At 39.6% G+C, this 19,772-nt stretch overlaps 1 protein-coding gene across 1 annotated transcript in view; it reads right to left on the reverse strand.

Moving 5' to 3' along the window:
• LOC127653936 (myosin-9-like) overlaps positions 1-19,772 on the reverse strand; it is a 46,709-nt gene that overhangs the window by 12,699 nt on the left and 14,238 nt on the right. The window contains exons 2-26 of the mRNA XM_052140807.1: positions 19,431-19,762; positions 18,025-18,181; positions 17,841-17,868; positions 17,200-17,293; positions 13,246-13,266; positions 12,737-12,829; positions 12,588-12,651; positions 12,363-12,461; positions 12,114-12,257; positions 11,189-11,284; positions 9,025-9,296; positions 8,750-8,923; positions 8,487-8,660; positions 8,270-8,384; positions 7,285-7,475; positions 7,038-7,159; positions 6,799-6,868; positions 6,530-6,690; positions 6,171-6,279; positions 3,071-3,202; positions 2,750-2,956; positions 1,661-1,798; positions 945-1,068; positions 561-732; positions 65-277 (exon numbers count right to left, since the gene is read on the reverse strand). Of these exons, the coding sequence (XP_051996767.1) occupies positions 65-277; positions 561-732; positions 945-1,068; positions 1,661-1,798; positions 2,750-2,956; positions 3,071-3,202; positions 6,171-6,279; positions 6,530-6,690; positions 6,799-6,868; positions 7,038-7,159; positions 7,285-7,475; positions 8,270-8,384; positions 8,487-8,660; positions 8,750-8,923; positions 9,025-9,296; positions 11,189-11,284; positions 12,114-12,257; positions 12,363-12,461; positions 12,588-12,651; positions 12,737-12,829; positions 13,246-13,266; positions 17,200-17,293; positions 17,841-17,868; positions 18,025-18,181; positions 19,431-19,757 (3,497 nt within the window). The 5' untranslated portion in view covers positions 19,758-19,762. The remainder of the gene's footprint in view (positions 1-64; positions 278-560; positions 733-944; positions 1,069-1,660; positions 1,799-2,749; positions 2,957-3,070; positions 3,203-6,170; positions 6,280-6,529; positions 6,691-6,798; positions 6,869-7,037; positions 7,160-7,284; positions 7,476-8,269; positions 8,385-8,486; positions 8,661-8,749; positions 8,924-9,024; positions 9,297-11,188; positions 11,285-12,113; positions 12,258-12,362; positions 12,462-12,587; positions 12,652-12,736; positions 12,830-13,245; positions 13,267-17,199; positions 17,294-17,840; positions 17,869-18,024; positions 18,182-19,430; positions 19,763-19,772) is intronic.

The raw sequence follows: 19,772 nt of genomic DNA on the forward strand, positions 1-19,772 counted from the left end.
GCTACCCTTAAATTGATCTGAAGTCATCTTCACACGACCCCCATTAGTTTTGCTCAATGCTGACCTGAGTTCTTGCTGGGCTGCAGTAGAGTCCAGAGTGTCCTCAAGCTCAGTCTTCAGAGCCTCCAGCTCCTCTCCCAGGTCCCTGCGGTGTTTCTCTGCTTTAGCTCGAGCAGCCTTCTCCAACTCCAGATCTTCCTGCAACTCAGAGATCTGAGCCTGCAGCTCACGAATGGCCTTCTGGGCTGCGTTCTTCAGTGCAGCCTCCTCCTCAATCCTACAATCAGAAATATTTATAGTAGTAGCGAGATGAAAACATTTAAGAATGGGTCAATTTGGGACACTGCTTTGTTGCAAGATCAATTTGCCTCCATTGATCCATACTGAAATCTAAATCTGATGGAGATAGCTTGGAAAAAAGTAACTAAACTTTGAGGGCACTTACTCATGGCAGCACAGTATGTTTAGCCATGCAATTTTATGTAAACCTCTACAAACTTGGGTTTCATATGGGTCTATGGCCAATAAAAAAAAACATAAAAATAAAAAAATATTCTCACCTCGCTAGTGCAGCCTGGAGCTCTTCCTCTTTCTTGGCCAGTTGAGCGCGGAGCTCAGCGATTTGAGCCTGCAGCTCTGCGATCTGATCGAGCAGCTCTGAAGAATCGCCCTCCAGTTTTCGCCTGTTTTTCTCCAGCTCCTGTCTGAACTTTTCTTCCTTCCGTAGACGATCTGGAAGAGAAAATTAGAGGCGGAAATGTATTTAAGTAATAAAAAAAAATGGAAAGAGGCAGCAAAGGAGACATGTCTTAAGCTTTCATTACAGCAAGTACAGAATTTGTCATCAGAATTCTTGGGCTATATTTGGGGTGTGCACGCTTCTGCATCTAATAAAAATGTTTTTTGCCAACTTATTTCAAGGTCCTGGATGGACCACTACTTGCCCTCAAGGTCTGTAATCATGGCCTCATGTTTGTTCTTGAGTTTCTGTAAACTCTTTGATTTCTCCTCCTCTTCGGCAAGGTTGGTGGTGAAATCAGAAAGCCGCTCTTCCAGTTGCTTTTTCTCCTGTAAGCATTCACGGGTACACACTGTCACCACCAGAACAAAAAGCACTTAAAAGGAATGTTCCAAGTTGAATACAAGTGAAGCTCGATTGGGAGAATGTGGCATAATGTTGATTACCACAAAAAAATAGATTTTTCTTGACCCTCCATACATATGTAAATAAAATGTTACAGTGAAACAATTTTGGGAGGGTTTGAGGCATAAATGGAAAAGCGTATTTTTTTAATGATAAAATGCTCCGTTTAGCTTTTTTTAAAGGATGATCGAAAAAAAAAGTTTTGGTAAAGCATTATGCTACAAATGCTGTCGATTGAGCTTCACTTGTATTGAACCTTGAACATTCCTTTAACTATATAAATAGTATTTATTTTTTATGAAGGTTAAGCTAAAATTATATATATATATATATATATATATACACACACACACACACATATACACACATACCATGGGTAGTCTCTGTAGGTATTTAGAAGAGGCAATAGCGGACCTTACAGATTTAAAATGGAATTGGAGCTACTTCATTGTTGCCATCTGCTAAACCATGGTTGTTTTTTGTAAGGTTTGCAAAATCATCATTCATTTGTCCAACCTTGGCCAGTTTGATGTTTTGATCATCAAGCAGCATAATGTCCTCCTCAATCTTCTTCAGCTTGGAATCCATGGTAACCTTCTCCAACTGCAGCTTTTGTCTGGCAGCTTCCTCCTCATCCAGCTGCTGCTCCAGATCCTGAGAAAAATGTTATGTTTTTGATAGTACAGATTTCCAACTGCTGCCATTATTTCAAAGTAGCAATACTCTCCCTTTCTCCATTCCAGCGTAACACAATTACAAAAACGTTGGGTGTAGAATTATGCTCATTTCTCGATTAACAGTTACGCTTAAATGGATCTACCACCCAAAAGCGCTCTTTAGAGTGCAGCATATAATACCAATTAACAACCTCAGAGCTCACGGCAAGTATGTCTTAAGGTTTATAAGTACGGTCCAAAAAAAATCAATAGGCCTATGAAGAAAATTAAGGGATTTTTAATTCCGGAACCCAACAACTGCACTCTAGAGAACTGGTACTCTATTGAAAAAATACAGTACTGTGCAAAAGTTAGGCACTTGTCTTAAAAAATGACAGTTTATCTATCACTTAATGTCATATAAAGTCCAGTAAACAAAAGCAGCTAAAATCAATATTCGGTGTGACCAGCTTTGCATTTAAAATTGCACCAATTCTCCTAGGTATACCTGTACACAGGTATTATTTCCTTGGTTGTTGGCAGAAAGGATGCTCCAAGCTTCTTGGAGAAACAGTTCTATGTCTTTAGGCTCTTAATTGCCACGTTCTCTTTGTAATCTCAGACTGACATAATGTTCAGTAGGGTGCTCTGTGAAGGCCAGGACATCTGTTGCAGGGCTCCCCGTTCTTCTATTCTAATCGTTTCTATTTGCAAACGTAATGTTTGAGAGTCTAACATATATATTTCCTATTGACACACTAAAGCTGAAGATATAATCATCTTAAGACAAATACTTTTGTGAAACATCTTTAGCGCATAAGGCTTTTGCACAGTACTGTATGACAAAATAGTTATTAGGAGACCGTAAATATTGAACATGTATCCACCATTAAAAACACATATTGATTTAACTCAAATGGTGGTTATGGCCCTGCCTCTCCTTCCTCACCACAATGTTCTGTTGCATTTTCTTCCTCTCTGCCTGAAACTGTGTGACCCTCTCCTCTTCTTCCTCCAAACGAGACTCCAGGTCATGCAGGATCTCTTCCAGCTCATGCTGGCGTGCAGCAAGACGAGCCCTCATCTCTTCAGCCTCTTGACACAGCTCCGTCTCTGCCTGCAACTGCTCCTGCAGTGCCAACTTCTCTGCATTTAACTATCATGGTGAATAAAATGTAAGACCATGGACACCAAGTCATCTCAGAAAGGTGTAGACACATATGCTGTAGAGGCACATAGACCTGCTGAGAGAGACACACGTCTACTGTACCTGCTGTTGTTTGGTCTCAAACTCTTTCAGCTGGTCTTCAGCCTGCTGCTGTCTTTCCTTTATTTTGACCAACTCTTCCTCTTTAGCAACCATTTCCTCTTCCTGTCTGGTCACCTGTAGCAAAGGCTTCACCTGCAGAGACAGAGATATAGACGCAATGGGTGCTACTCATTTCTGAAATTGTGTCCCCTCGTTTCCTTTCCTTGCTTCACCCTCTTAAAGAAACAAGGACAGAGGAATCGAAGATACATTTGTAAAACAAAAATGTCATGTTCACGCAAACGTGAAACTATTAATATATTCATAATTAATCTAAATAATTCAAGTGCACTTTTGAAGTATGTCAATTATAGTTTATGTAAATTGCAAAAGGTGAAACATGAATTAAAACTTGTGTCAGATGTGAAGGGAAGAGAATTTAAGTGCGAGTCAGGTGCTCCCACCAAAATTCCTCTGCATAGGAAGCTCCTGTGCTTCCTTGCTCAAGTGTCCTCATTAAGCTTCTTTCATACTCGGTCCTTGTGGTTTCCATGTCATGGGGTCAAGGATGGAGGAGCGAAGAAATGAGGATACAACATTTTGGAAATGTGAAGCACCCATCGTTTTCAGATCTCTGACAGACAAACATGCATTCATAAAATGTGCATTAGCCTAGAGAAAGTGTTGGTCTTTGACAAGGTTGACCGAGATAAGAAATACAAAACAATATTGTTTAAGTGTGTAGAAATGTAAAATGTGTGACCATGTTTATTTTTCATACATTCTGCAATCTGGCCATTTTCGTGACACCTGGAGTATGGGCTTAATACACCATTACATAAGAGTGGAGACAAATACGACCCCAATAACTAATGAGGCATTTGTGCAAGCAGCAATCTGGGGAAGACTTTCTGCTGTATCCTGAATTCCCGGATACAGGCCTTTCTTACAAAGCACAATGTCTTGAGTAAGAGTCAGATTGGATTCCTACCAAACCACCACACCATCGACCACATTCACACGCTAGTCAACCAGCACGTTCATCAAAAAAAAGCAAAGGCAAAATGTATGCATGCTTTGTTGATTTAAAAAAAGCATTCGATTCCATTTGGCATGATGGTCTATATTAGAAAATTCTACAATCCAGCATTGGGGGTAAAATGTACGACACTGCACCTGTTGTCTGAAAACATAAGATTTGGTAGAGATAAAATTGGCAATAAAAGAACAGAATTCACTCAAGGGCGAAGAGTGAGACAGGGCTGCAGTTAGAGTCCAACTCTGTTCAACTTTTACCTTAATGAGTTAGCAGTGCTACTGGAACAATCTGCAACACCCGGTCTTAATCTAAATCATTCTGAAGCTACATTTCTTCTCTATGCAGATGATCTGGTGCTGCTGTCAGCTACTGCACAAAGGCTACAGCAGCACCTGGACCTGCTGGAGAACTACTGTCAGAACTGGGCCCTAACAAGTCAATCTGAATAAAAGTACATTTATGATCTTCCAGACAAAAGCCAGATTACAGGACACCAGATACACATTCACTCTGGGAAACACTGTAATAGAACACACCCTACACTACCTCAGTCTAAAAATGTGTGCTTCAGGGGGTTTTGTTCTGGCAGTGAATGCACAAAAACCTCACATCTGTACAGAGCAATAGGCATTATAATACTATCAAAGATTTTACACCAGTTTGTTACAGGAATGTCATAATAGCATAGAATGCTCTTCTAGCTTTCTCATTATGATGGTTGATGTAAACATTAACCCAAGCGCCAACTCCCAAAGTCTATGGACACTCAGATAACCGTTCCGTGCTTGGCACTGTATTGGTAGCAGTGGGGGGGACAATATTAGGCTTGTGGTTTTAATGTTGGGGCACACACACACACACACACACACACACACACACCTTTTATTTTCAGCCAACTTAACATGTGTAAATATTTGTAAGTAGTTGAACCTTATTATGTACAAAGACATAAACTGAAATTTCCACAGACATGTGACAAACAGAAATGGAATTGTGTGTCCCTGAACGGGGGTCAAAAGTAACCACCAGCTGCATTAAGTACTGCAGTGCATCTCCTACACATGGACTGCATCAGATTTGACAGTTCTTGCTGTGAGATGTTACCTCACACTTTCACCAAGGCACTTGCAAGTTCACAGACATTTTTTGGGGGGGGAGAATGGCAGAACACCCTCCGATCCAACAGGTCCAAGCCAGACATGCTGAATGGAATTGATACGGGCTCCTTGCTGGCCATGGCAGAACACTTACATTCCTGTCTTGCAGGAAATCATGCACAGAACAAGCATTGTCTCATGAGCCTGCAGAAAGGGTACCACGTGAGGGAGGAGGATAACTTCCCTGTAACACACAGCGTTGATGTTGCCTACAATGACAACAAGCGCAGTCCGATGATGCTGTGACACACTGCCCTAGACCATGCCAGATCCTCCACCTCCAAATCAATCCCGCTCCAGAGTACAGGCCTCAGTGTAAAGCTCATTCCTTTAACGATAAACGCAAGTCCGACCATCACCCCTGGTGATACAAAACCACGGCTCGTCAGTGAAGAGCACTTTTTGCCAGTCCTGTCTGGTTCACCAAAGTTGGGTTTGTGCCCATAGGCGACATTGTTGCCGGTGATGTCTGGTAAGGTCCTGCCAAACAACAGGCCAACAAGCCCGCAGTCCAGCCTCTCTCAGCCTATTGCGGGGCACTTATGGAGGGATTGATCATTCCTGGTGTAACTCTGGCAGTTGTTGTTGCCATTCTGTACCTGTCTTGCAGGTGTGATATTCGGATGTACCGATCCTGTGGAGGTGTCGTTACAAGTGGTCAACAGATGCATGTTGATTAATGGTTTATGGTTCAGTGAACAAGCATGGAAAACATTGTTTAAATCCTTTAAAATACAAATAACTTACAGATCTTTATTGTAAAAGGACAATTTTGTAAAAATCCAGTGTCCTGAAAAAACTGATGTTTTTTGCTGTGTGTATGAATGTAATATATATATTTTATACACACTAATATCAAAACAACTTTGAAATCTTTTGAAAACATGTTCACTATAGAATATTCAATTAATTGTTGGATGTGTACCTTAGTAAAGAGTCTCCACCACTGCCAGTTCCTCAATTTCAAGTAGGCCGCACAGTTTCGCTGGATTACCCTCATGGCTGTCAGCTGCTGTTGTCTCTTGGCAAAGGCTCTATGTAAATAAAGCTCACATTGTCAAGCAGCCCTGTTCATTTAACACCTCATTACGATCTTATACGGTACAGAAACCTTCAATTATCTGTCGTCTATGACATAATCGATAATCTGTTGTCTAGCATAAAATTCAGTCAAAAGTAATTAAAAAGGTTGCAAACCCAGACAATTATTTGGTCTAGCAGGTCTCAAATCCCAATAGCTGCAAGGTCCTGGGTAAGAGATCCATAATTTAAAAAAGTCTCTACCTCCTAGCAACATGGCCTCTACACCAGGCCTGGAAGGTGATGATTACGTCCGTGATCTTCAGGTCTCGCTCTTCCTCTAGGTGGGCAAGAACTCCAGCCCTAAAGAACACCTTACTCTGACCTATACGGTACAAGTTAGAATCCAGTTCCAGGGCCTTGATCTGAGACAGACAAGAATGTTATATGCACTTGATCTACACGCGAGACATTAAAACGTTCACACATTAACAGTGCGTTATAAATTGCATAAAAAGTGCATCATCTGTTACCATGAGGACACAGGTCTGCTTTCCATCCATAAAGCCCTTGGGGATTGCATTTGGTGTGAGGATCTCGTATCTGAAAGCACATTAGGGCAAAAGCATGTAAAGGCTAGAAGTACTAAGGCAGATAAAGGAGGCCTACAGAAACCAATTCATCATGTCCATCTAAATATTAACACACAGCAAGTTAAATGTGCCATTCATGCAATAAAACATTTCAACTTCATCCAGCTGTAAATACACACCTTTGTCTGAACTCCTGGAAGATAATGCGGTTGGGGAACCCTTGTCTACAGATCCGAATTCCTTCTAGAACTCCGTTACACCTTAGTTGATCTAGAACCAGGTTATGTGCCAATTTACCAGCCTAAAAAAAAAAAAAAAAAAAAAGTGACATTGCACGAGACCATCAAAAGAAGGCCTTTGCAGCACATGAGGCTTCAGGCCATACAAATGTGTCAGCAAATGAGAGAAAATATTAATCCTTCACACCTTTTTCTCATGGTTGGGAATGATGCAACGGACAAAGTTGGGGTTGGTGTTCCTGAGGGTGGTCATCAGATTTGTGAGCTGCTCTTTGTAAAGTTGACCCACTGTACGAAACATGCCCTTACGGGTCTTGACAGCTCCATGCATGGATTCAGCCATTCCTGCCACTTTGTCCAATCCCACAATTTTGTCCACTGATGAAGACAACATAAAACAAAGATATGGTGGGGGGAACCAACAAGAGTTTATAAAAAGGAATGTTCCATTTCAATTCAAGTTAAGGTCAATTGATAGCATTTCTTGCATAAAGTTGATCATCTTAATTTAGGGACAAGTATTTATTCATTTTTAAAACGCAAAAGATCAGAGGTAAAGTTGCACACACACAAGGCTTCTGGAAATGTTTAAATCGCCCAACATCATGAACGTAATCAAACAATGAGACAAATCAGCAAACGTTGAAAACAAACTTGACGCATTAAGAAAATAGTCTGGCAAACTAGTAAGTTACATAAAATTTTTGGTATCCTTTTGCGGACATCATGCGAAAGTACCTCATGACAAAGTTGAAATATATAAAATCACACTAGATTAGGCCTGGTTTACTTCCATTTTAATTGCCTTGGTGGACACGTGATGTGCCTTTGCCATAAAAACAAATATTCATATTCTAAATCAACATCATGCCACAAATGCTGTCGATTAAGTTCAACTTGTATTGAATCTGGAAAATTCAAGGAATTTTTCAGATTCAATACATGTTGAACTGTGGAGTCTTTCAGTCTACAGTATGAACAGCAGCAGACCATCTGCGTAATAAACACTGGCAGAAAGAGACTCATTTTGCTCTATGACGACCTAAAAGCCTGACACACAAAAGCTCGATGTAGCAGGTGGATTGTCGTCAAAATCATGAGTGCCATCTACAGTCTTGATCAAACTAATATCCCTAAATCTTGAAGATAAAAACACCTTCATAGTCTCGTACCATCTTTCCAGAGCTCAGACACAAACTTGTCTCCTGACTGGTTGAGCAGAGTGGCCACATTGTCATTCAGAGGATCCATGTTTTTCATTAGCCATTCATTGGCCTTGTAATCGACCTGCAAATGGACAACACAAAAAAGGTGCATGGGATGCTTTAAAATCATTCCAAGGTTTAAATTTACTATGGGGTCACCACAAAGCTTCATAAGAGCACTCACTTTTCCAGCATAGTGAATAACACAAAAATCAGCATCGTCTTTGAGCTTCTTAGGTTTTAGGAATTTGGGGTTGTTTCTCAGTTCCTGGACAATTTTCTCCACAAATGACTTATCAGTGGCTTTGGGGAACCAGCACTCTTCATCCAAAAGAGCTAGGATGCCTGGAGGACCAGTCTGAGAAATGGAGACAGGAGCTGGTCAATGTCACAAAAGTGATTGAACAAATTATCCTACAAAGTTTAGAGGGGAAAGAATAAACCCACAGGCTTCTCAATCAGTTCAATACAGGGCTGCAAGTCGAGGCCAAAGTCAATGAAGCTCCATTCAATGCCTTCACGCTGGTACTCCTCCTGCTCCAGGATGAACATGGTGTGGTTGAACAGCTGCTGAAGCTTCTCATTGGTGTAGTTGATGCAGAGCTGCTCAAATGAGTTCAACTGCAGAGAGAAAAAGTGGGATATCAGTGAAAGACTTTCCCTTAATTGAGATGCCTAGAAGATTAATCTTGATCAAAATGCTTTCCACAATCTGTCCACACCTCAAAGATCTCAAACCCAGCGATATCCAGGATTCCAATGAAAGAAGCTCCCTGACGCTTGGTCTTGTCTAGAGCCTTGTTGATGCGCATAACCAGCCAGCGGAACAGTCTCTCATACGTGGCTTTGGCCAGAGCTTCCACAGCAAACTCTGCTTGTTCCTGAGTCTGAGCCTTTTGAACGCAATCACGGCCCACTTTAATGCGTGGGGTGAGAATGGCACGTGTAAAATCTGTCACGTTCATGCCCAAGAGGTGGCACACCTTCTGGGCAGCTAATAAGAGATAAGTTGGACAATTAGGGCTGGTTTAATGAAAACATATGCATAATGGTTTTAAACATTAAGGATTTTGAGAAAACGATCAGTATAACCCGTTAGCTCACTATTGATGACCCAAATGGGCCCAAAGTGTCAATATTTTGTGTGGCCATTTTTTTTTTAAATGGGCCTCATTCACTAATCAGACAGTAATAAGTTTGCACATAAATTTACGACTTAAGAATTGTGCAATATAGATATAAGTGTATATACACACACACACACACACACTGTATTTGTTATACTGTATATACACAGAGTATCTCACAAAATAGTACACCCCTCACATTTTTGTAAATATTTGATTAGATCTATTCATGCGACAACACTGAAGAAATACACTTTGCTACAATGTAATGTAGTGAGTGTACAGCTTGTATGCGTGTAAATATGCTGTCCCCTCAAAATAACTCAACACACAGCCATTAATGTCTAAACCGCTGGCAACAAAAGAGAGTACACCACCAAGTGAAAATGTCCAAATTGGGCCCAAAGTGTCAATATTTTGTGTGACCACCATTCATTTCGAGCACTGCTTTAACCCTCTTGGGCATGGAGTTCACCAGAGCTTCACAGGTTGCCACTGGAGTCCTTTTCCACTCCTCCATGGAGCTGGTGGATGTTAGAGACCTTGTGCTCCTCCACCTTCTATTCTTCCTGAGGATGCCCCACAGATGCTCAATAGGGTTTAAGTCTGGAAACATGCTTGGCCAGTCCATCACCTTCACCCTCAGCTTCTTTAGCAAGGCAGTGGTCATCTTGGAGGTGTGTTTGGAGACTGGGCCGTAGACCAGTATTATAATGAGTAAATAAATAAATAAGTTTAATAACATAAATAAGTTTATCTTGGTCTCAGACCACAGGACATGGTTCCAGTAATCCATGTCCTTAGTCTGCTTGTCTTCAGCAAACTGTTTGCAGGCTTCCTTCTGCATCATCTTTAGAAGAGGCTTCCTTCTGGGACGACAGCTATGCAGACCAATTTGATTCAGTATGCGGCATATGGTCCGAGCACTGACAGGCTGACCCACTCACCCCTTCAACCTCTGCAGCAACGCTGGCAGCACTCATACATCTATTTCCCAAAAATAAAACCTCTGGATATGACGCAGAGCACGTGCACTCAACTTCTTTGGTCAACCATGGCGAGGCCTGTTCTGAGTGGAACCTGTCCTGTTATGGTCTTGGCCACCATGCTGCAGCTCAGTGTCTTGGCAATCTTCTTATAGCCTAGGCCATCTTTATGTAGAACAACAATTCTTTTTTACAGACCCTCAGAGAGTTCTTTGCCATGAGGTGCCATGTTGAACTTCCAGTGACCAGTTTGAGGGAGTGTGAGAGCGAGGACATCAAATTTAACACACCTGCTCCCCATTCACACCTGAGACCTTGTAACACTAACGAGTCACATGACACCGGGGAGGGAAAATGGCTAATTGGGACATTTTCACTTAGGGTGGTACTCACTTTTGTTGCCAGCGGTTTAGACATTAATGGCTGTGTGTTGAGTTATTTTGAAGGTACAGCATATTTACATTGTTATACAAGACACACACACACAAAAAATGTGATGTGTACGCACATTTGTGAGATACATATAAAACATTTAATAAAATAGAATAGCTCGATTTCTGGCAACGACAGCTGATAATATTTTACCATGCAAGTTTTTTTTTTTTTCCCAAATTTAGTAGGAAGTTACAAATCTGTAGGAAATTTTCTGCACACACAAAATCATGTACGCATTTATTAGTGAATATGGACCAGAGTGATAACTGCCAGAATTTAAAAGTGCAATTAAATTTAATAATCCACTTAATTTGTAAGTTAAATGAAGAAAGTGAGACCTGTGTCATCAGGCATGGATGCCTGGTCAGAGTTGCGTTCCTTTTTAAAACTCATATTTCCCAGCTGTAACACTGCAGACACCACTTTCAAAAGACCTGAGACACATTAGCAAAGAACCCATCTTACACAGTGTCCTAACCAGGAACAAGTTAAAATCACAAACATTACATTGTACATTAAACGTCAAATATGTGGAGTTTGATTTTTGACCAATGAGTTTTCACTGTGGGTGGGGCCATCTACCATGAGACGAGCAACAAAATGTCATGCATCTTGTTAGTAGATAAGGACAAGTGGTTAACACCCCAGACCACGTCGATAGCAGATCACACCTCAAAATATCAAACTTCTAATTCAGTCAATAAAACTAAAAGGTCGAATCATACTCTATACAAGTACGGGCACATGCAGTCCTGCTGAACATTCCTAACGCGTGTTCTTGTGTTACTGTGGCGGAACAAACCGCTGTACTTAAGGGGCGATGGAGTTAGCTTCAAAAGGTATGTGCCATTAAACTGTATGTGTCTTATTTTGGCAAGTTGCTTTAAAATATATTGACTAAATTGCTCAGCTATATTCTTTTCAAATTGATGCTTCACCATGACAGTAGTGGTCTCAAAAGATTCAATAAATTAGAAGCGGTCAAGCAGACAGTTCACGCTAATCTCGCTATAGCGCCCCTTGTGGCAACGTTGAGAATGCAATGTGCACTTGCGTTGCACTATGAATTGCAGTCTGATACATTTTGGAACTCAACAGTATACTAATCTAACTTGCATAACTAGAAGCATCTGCATTAAAACAATCCAACACATGAAAACCACAACTTGAACCCGAGAAACTATACACAAACCCATAACATACTTTAGCGATTAGATGCATTATAGATTAGATGAAAGCATGCCTTGTTCCAAGTCTCTATACCTGTCTGCTCGTCCTCTGGGATGCTCATAATCCTGAAGGCATCTATGGTTTCTGCAAACATTTCTTTATCCTGTTGACCAGGAATGGTCACGTTTCCATTTGAAAGGAAACGGTACTTCTTGTAGTCCTCTAGGCAAAGCTCATCTGAACAAACAGGACACATTTTTGGCATAAAAGTTCAAATGTTAATATAATGACAAGTGAGAAGTTTGTGTGTGTGTTGGTTTGAATATTTAAGGGGGTGCTCACTGCGCAGCTTGTCTCCTGATCCTGAGAGCAAGTAATAGAAAAGATGGAAGGTCCGCTCATCTTTGGCCTGTCTGATCGCACGAGACTTCTCCAACAGATCTAAAAGTTGCTTGTTAAAGGATTAACAGTAAGTTAGCATGTTGCCTTTCTGCAGCACAGCTTTAAAATATTAACAAGCCAACATTTTATTGACTAAGAAGACACTTAGGAAATTGAAAAGGATACAGGTCTCAATGTTGGCTCCAACAATGTAGCCATTGACATCAAAGTTGATCCTGATAAACTTTCCCTGTGAAAGAAAAACTTCTTGATTTGTGTTGAGGCAGAGTGGGATTACAGAGAAGTGAAGAGGATTTTTGTCAGTGAGTGCTTACGAATCGAGAAGAATTGTCGTTCTTCACCGTTTTGGCATTGCCAAAGGCCTCCAGAATTGGGTTAGCCTGAAGCAACTGTTTCTCCAACTCACCCTAGCAAATAGAATTTCAATTGAAAAGGGGGAATGAACAGGGTAAGAAACAATTCAAAATTGCATCAACCAAAAAGCATTCGTGATGGTGTTACGTCAAAACTCTCCAGAAACATCAGTACAGACCCAGGTTACGAATTTGCCAATGAAAATCTTTGAGAATTGACACCCCTTTTTTGCAACTGTTGCAAATTGAGTATTCTTCCAATGCATTTATAATGCTTGGAAGACCATCTGTACAATAAGATCTGTGCTACAAGTGTTAGAATTTATATTGGCTGAAGCAGTTAGTATATGTTGCAACAAAACCATATAATTAAGCATGCCAAAGGTAACGTGACCAGGAAAGGGGGCATTTAAAAGGGGGAAGATGATATGGTGGGACAGAGAGAGGAATTTGGGAGAGGTAAAACTCACATGTGACAGGGTGACGCTGCTCTGGATGATGAAAAAAAAAAAAAAAAAAACATCAATATTGGCACAAATATGAAGTGGGACTGAAACTTGGAACATGCTCAACCTGGTAACCATATGGCATAACATTCAACAACATGAGGCTCGTTGTGTCTTTACAATGCCTTAATGCATTATTCATCTTGGGAAAAAAAACAAAAAAAAAAAACAAAAACAAAACTGCAGATACTCAGTCATTTGAGATCCACTTGAGAACAGGTCTAGACTTGATACAGGAATGTTAAAACTACAGAATTCCAACGTCAATGGTCCAAATGACAGTAGTCTCAAACTATGGTCAGAAACCAAGCAGGGTTTGGGGCATAAATGCCACAGAAAGTGAATAAAATGCCCCAGATATCAAAAAAATTTGCAAAATCCTCAGCTTTTTAAAAACCAAATTTTAGGCCTACATAATGTGTTTAGTGGTTCTGCAGACAGTATAGAGACCATCTGTGTTGGCTCTGATGTGAAGCTAATATGAAATTACTTAAGGAAATCCAAATCTGCAGACAACTGTGAACATCAAGGAAATGTTCCCAACAATTCAAAAAAATGGAAATTTAAATCCACATTTTTGTTTTTTTACGGTGACAGTAGAGGATTTTGTTTATTGTGTTATGATATACATCATTTACAATTACTTTGTATTTGATGTTTGTTTTTGTAGACAAAAGCCTTAAAATCAATAAATTGAAATAAAATCTGATCAAATTAAGTATTTCATATTAAATGTCACCCTTTATAAGGTCGTATAGACATTCCACATTGGTTTGGTTTAAATACATATCTCCCACCAAATATGGTTGCTAGATTTACCTTAAATTGCCAATATATAAAGTCGGCATGAAATGGAAGTTGCCACTGATTTCAATTCAGTAGTGACTTAGCTATTTCACAAATAAATAGCTAATCAAAAAAAAAAAAAAAAGGATTTGAGTTTATCCATTCGATTTTGAAAATATGGGCATCGCATAGCAGAACGGTAGCGCATGTGAACGTTTGCAGGGGACACGCACCTACCGCTGTGCTGCTCGAGTCAGGACCAGATAACGGTGAAATTGAGCAGTGATCAACGCATTTATGATCAAAATGACAAACGCACAAGCACATCGTGGTCTTTGCTTATGAAGAGACTGTAGCCGTTGAAAAACGAATGTGTAAAAGATAACCATATTTTAATATTTTGAATCACAATATAAAAAGGGAAAATGTAAAATATAAAAATAAAATACTTGTGCTGTACATCAAGATAACTTCAAAAATATAAATAAACAAATTCCAGAGGAATCCAAAGCATTGTATTCATTAGAGATCACCTCAGCAATTCAGGCGTGAAATTCGCAGTCAATCCTCATTAGAAATATAAATTCAAGCCAGCTGACCCATAACCAAGAAAATTGGGTTAAGGTTATAACTAACAACAGTTTAAGGAAAACAGACGAAAATACACCTTGCCATCTTCACAAACAAGCAATTGACGCTTCGTTCAACTCTGCGCAAGTTTGTGACGTTTATAAGAAAGGGGCAGGGTTTAAGCGGACTAAATGATTGAAGTCCTGCACACATCACCAGAGAGAATCTGTCATATCACTACAAGAGTTATGAAATTGATTAAAGATTGAAGGTAAAAAAAAAATTAAATAAAAAAAATAAAATTGCATTGATTAATCGTTCACAATATAATACATTTATAAAACAGATCGGGTGAATTCTAATTCCACGACGACTTACCTGTTTTTTTTGCCTGAAATGATTCTCACTTACCAGGAGGCGGCGACATGCACGAAGAATGTGAATCACCAAAAACACAAGAATGTTAAAGTGATCCGTTTCTCAACCACACCCAGGGCCGGTTCTAGACATTTGGAGGCCCTAGGCAAAATGTTGGAGGCCCCCCACCATGCCCTCCTCCCCTCCACCTTTCAGAATTCACGAGTTCACACTTACATCAAATTAAATAGAGTAAAGATTATGCGTATTTGGCATGCTGTCCAGGGGAGGGCTCCAGGCTCTGAATTTTGGCCAGATTTACACAGTATTACATTGGATTGCATTGTGTGGTTTACATCCAATAAGAGATTATTAAAAATCAAAGTGAGGAGATGGGGGTGGTGGAGGGATGCTGATAAACTGTCAATGAACAGGGGTAAGTCTGCAGTATATATATACACCTCTTATCTCGTTGATTATCTGAATGTGCTCCTCCCGAACTTTGTTAATAAAACATCATTTAATAAAAAAAGACTTGAAAACAAATATGATTCCTAACCATTTTATTTATACAAAACCTGTTATCAGTATTTTTACTTAAATGTGCATATTAAATGTAACTAAGGTAAACAAAAAAAAAATAAGTCATCTGAAAAGTCATCTTTTTTTGTAAGCAGTCAGGAAGTTTTTTGCAGTAATTTGTTCAATAATTTATTTATGGTAACACACTAACCCACTATTTGGGATAATGAACAGTTTTGTTTTTGATAGACTAAATATAGTCATATTAGGTATGTATTGTAGAGAAATACCTTATGATACACAAATCAGCTGCTAGTGGAAGTGAAAAGACAAGTTAATTTTGTCAACTCTAATTGTGTGCTTATTCATATGCTTAAGATTGCATACTTATTTTCAATAAATATTCTATTATGGTCTATAGTCTATTATGGTAGACTAGAGCAGTTAATGTAGGCTAAACATCTGCGTTTTAGAAGCTATACAGACCGTTTTAAAACATAATAAACAATGCTTTAGTATAGTGCGTTTGCTCTTTGACTGATAAACTTGACTTTTTCTGTAGTATTTTGCGAGTCAGCTCCTGACTAGGGCTGGAAATCGATTCTAAAAGAATCGATTCCTTGATTCAGAGGCGTTAGAACTCAAGATTCTATTCCACAGGTTGTAATCGATTCCATTCAGGAGAATCGACTCCTTTGTAAGATTCAGTTCAACAGTTAATCATGAATTCGCCTCTCTCTCTCCAACAGTGACTGGAAGTCCGATTCATTTCCGCGAATCAGACTCTTTCGGACGGTTTATTTAGAACGTATTTCTTTTTTCTAACAAAAGTCTGCATTGTAGCTACATACGCTCGGATTCAAAGTGTGAGAAGCGAATTCAGTCCATCAACGGTGCTCGCTCTTTTGAACTGGAAATAACCGTCAAATGATCTATCTCAAAATGACGCTGATCGTTAGAATCAGTTTATTTTTTACAATACATTACAATCACTCAATGATACCTGAATCACGAGCTGCAATTTCTTTGCGTGCCTGCTTAGCTTTACGCTTAGCAGTCCCTGAAGGATGAGTTAGTTTCGGCGCCATCAGATAAATTTGCAGAAAAGTTTAGAAAAGTTTATTCATCTACAATCTCTTCATTCATAAATTCAGAGGTTGGGAGTGACTCGCATGTAAACGGTGATATTAATTGGTTTAACTACAGGTGAATGACAATTGTTATATCCAATGGACAAACAGCATAGTATTTTGCTGCTCTTGATTGGTGGATAAGCATGTGTATGTTTTGGAGGCCCTGCCTCCAAGGCCGAGGCCCTAGGCAACTGCCTAGTTCGCCTATAGGTAGCGCCGGCCCTGACCACACCAATCATATTCGCTTCTTAAGATATTTAACCACTTATTGATTACTTTTATACTGACTTCTTGGAGTTTCAAAAAGAGACAAAAAAAAAAAAAAAAACGAGAAAGAAACATAACGAGGATGAAAAAAAAAAATGGGAAAAGACCAATTTCAACAAAACATTTTGTATGAGGAAGATAAACTGGTTGTAATTAAGAAGTGGGTGTGACTAAGAGTTATACAGTTACATCTATAGGACAGTAGAGGTAGACAGGAAAGTAATACAGGCTCAATTCAACCATACACCAACATGAGCACACAACTCTCAAGACTGATACTCACTTGATCTTTCTTTGTTTTAAAGGATGATGCTACGTGTGCAAGGTATTGAATTACTTTCTTGGTGTTTTCAGTCTTTCCAGCTCCTGATTCACCTCTGAAGAAATAATAAATAAAAAAGTACAAGAACTTAAATGAAGCCCAAAAATGCTTTAAATTCACCTCTACCGTTCCAAACCCATATGACTATGTGAAACCTAAAAGGAGATGCTTATAATGAATACCATGGTCTGTCTTTTAAAAGCAGAGAATAGTGCCTTAAATAAAATAAAAAAAACTCTTGCATAAACATGCATCAATTTGAACAAGCTTCTCCAATGCATGTGCAAGGGACCCCAAGATTTTGAATGAAAATTACTTGCATTTAAGTTTGTTTCTCAATGAAAACGTATGCCTTTACAAGACAATGTGAAACACGAGCTACAGACTACATTTATGATACCGAGTCATTTAAGCTTAGTGAGACACCAATTGTCATTGTATTGACAAGACGGCCTGAAATATTCATTAAAAATTCCTCCATAGTCATATGGGTTTGAAAAAGACAGGAGGCAGAGGAAATTAAGACAAAAATAATCTGTTTTTGGGTGAATTATTCTTTTAAAATTTGGCTATTTGGTATTTGAGAGCCAAGTCAAGCTTACGTGCACAATATGGACTGATCCTCTCGATCTAAAAAAAAAAAAAAAAAAAATTTGCATTGTAATCTCTTGTATGAAGTCATAGCAATCAGCCAGAAAGCAAACAATGAAGCAAGTGCCATTTTGGCACTATACCACATCAAATGAAATCATATCAGAATGTGATGTAATGCGTTACAGTTCTCACCCTGCATCATGCTCCTGTATGCAGTGTCTGTAATGGCGTAGATATGAGGGGGCATTTCGTGCCTCTTTTTGCCTTTGTACATCTCTACAATCTCCTCAGTGTAGATAGGCAAATACTTGTATGGGTTTATCACCACACAGAAGAGGCCAGAGTATGTCTGCAAAAATGATTTTGCATTACGCCATTTGTCATGAAAATCACTGTCATTTAAAATCCTGTTGACCAATGCCATTCCAAAATCTAGTGAGCTGCCTACAGAGGCAATAATTCAAATGGAATAAACCTCATCCACAGCGCGACTTCTCCGATGCACTTCAGGTGAGGCAGACTGATCACACTTTGAATTCAACATCAGTACGTCGAAAGTGCTGTTGCTTTAATCGGTCTGTTCAAACAAAATTTGAACCACTACCCCTAGTGGTCGAAGCACTGTTGGTGTAATGTCCACAGGGTGGCGCCATAACAGCATTTAAATGACAAAGGTCAACAGAAATGCCCATTTTATTAACCCTACTCCTAACCCAAAATCTTAATCTAACTATATGAAATAACAAAATGAATAACATTTTAATTTGTGAGTGAAAATACAACCTTGCAATCATGGAGTGAAAATATGACCTTCAAATCATGGCCACCATTATTTGTGAACACAATTACTTCCTGGGTTCCATGGGACAAGAACCAGTATCTTGAAATTTCTTTACACAAAGTAACTAGCACCACAAGGAAGTGAACACCTCTAAATTGATGCTAAATGTCTGATGGGAGGTAGTGCTTGTCAGTCATTCAGCAGAACTGGGTCGATTTCAGGGTACATGAACATTCGGAAGCAGCATGCTGATTTCCAATGCAATCATGTTGCCTAATGAGTGCAATTTGTCTATAGAATGTTCCAAATAAAACACTTATGAGGTTCTATGATGGACTTAGGGGGCTGTTCAGACAAAACTCTTAAATTAAATAAAAAGCTTGACAGCGCAACATATGGAACAAAATGCAGAGAAGAGACGTTTCTCTAAAAAGTTAGTTCTTTTAAAAATAATGCGCAAAAGGTGAAAAGACAGCGCAGATGGGTGCACATTCTGGGTGAACTGCCCCTTATGTACTGCAGTGAGGTAGGTCACTGGGATTTGGAACAGAGACAAGGACAACATTTTTTGCTAGATGCTTCTGGTTCAATGAAACCATCAGGTCATTAAATGTTTGTATTTGTACATTGAAACTATAAATGTCTTTTTTGTATGCCTGTTACATTCCTGCATTGACATTCTCAAATGTTCAACTTACACCACGATGCATCCTATGACACAGGTTGACCGCAATTTTAAACATTTTAAATGTTACACGTAGCACGCTCATTTATTCTCTGAATTGCAATACCATAATTACATTTCTGAAATACTTACATAGATGAGTCCAGAGTAGTATCTCTCCCTAAGGTTGTGCAGAACCGAAGCTTCATTCAGGCAGGTGAGCTCTGCCATATCCTCTACCTTGCTGAATTTGGGTGGGTTCATCTTCTGGATATCATCCTTGTTCACCTTGATCTTCCTCCCAGAGTCAGCAAGCTCCACCAGACACTCATCTCCAGTCTCCTCTTTGATGGAGCCAGCCTCAAAGCCAAGCTTCTCTGAGGGAACCCACACCAGCTTCTTAGAGGCCCAGTCAGCCTGGGCCAAAGGGTCATTGATAGAGTTGCGGTCAGCATAGAGGAACTTCTCTGCATCTGACATTCTGGCTAGAAGGAT

This window comes from Xyrauchen texanus, chromosome 13 (assembly GCF_025860055.1).
Source record: "Xyrauchen texanus isolate HMW12.3.18 chromosome 13, RBS_HiC_50CHRs, whole genome shotgun sequence".
Lineage (NCBI taxonomy): Eukaryota > Metazoa > Chordata > Actinopteri > Cypriniformes > Catostomidae > Xyrauchen > Xyrauchen texanus.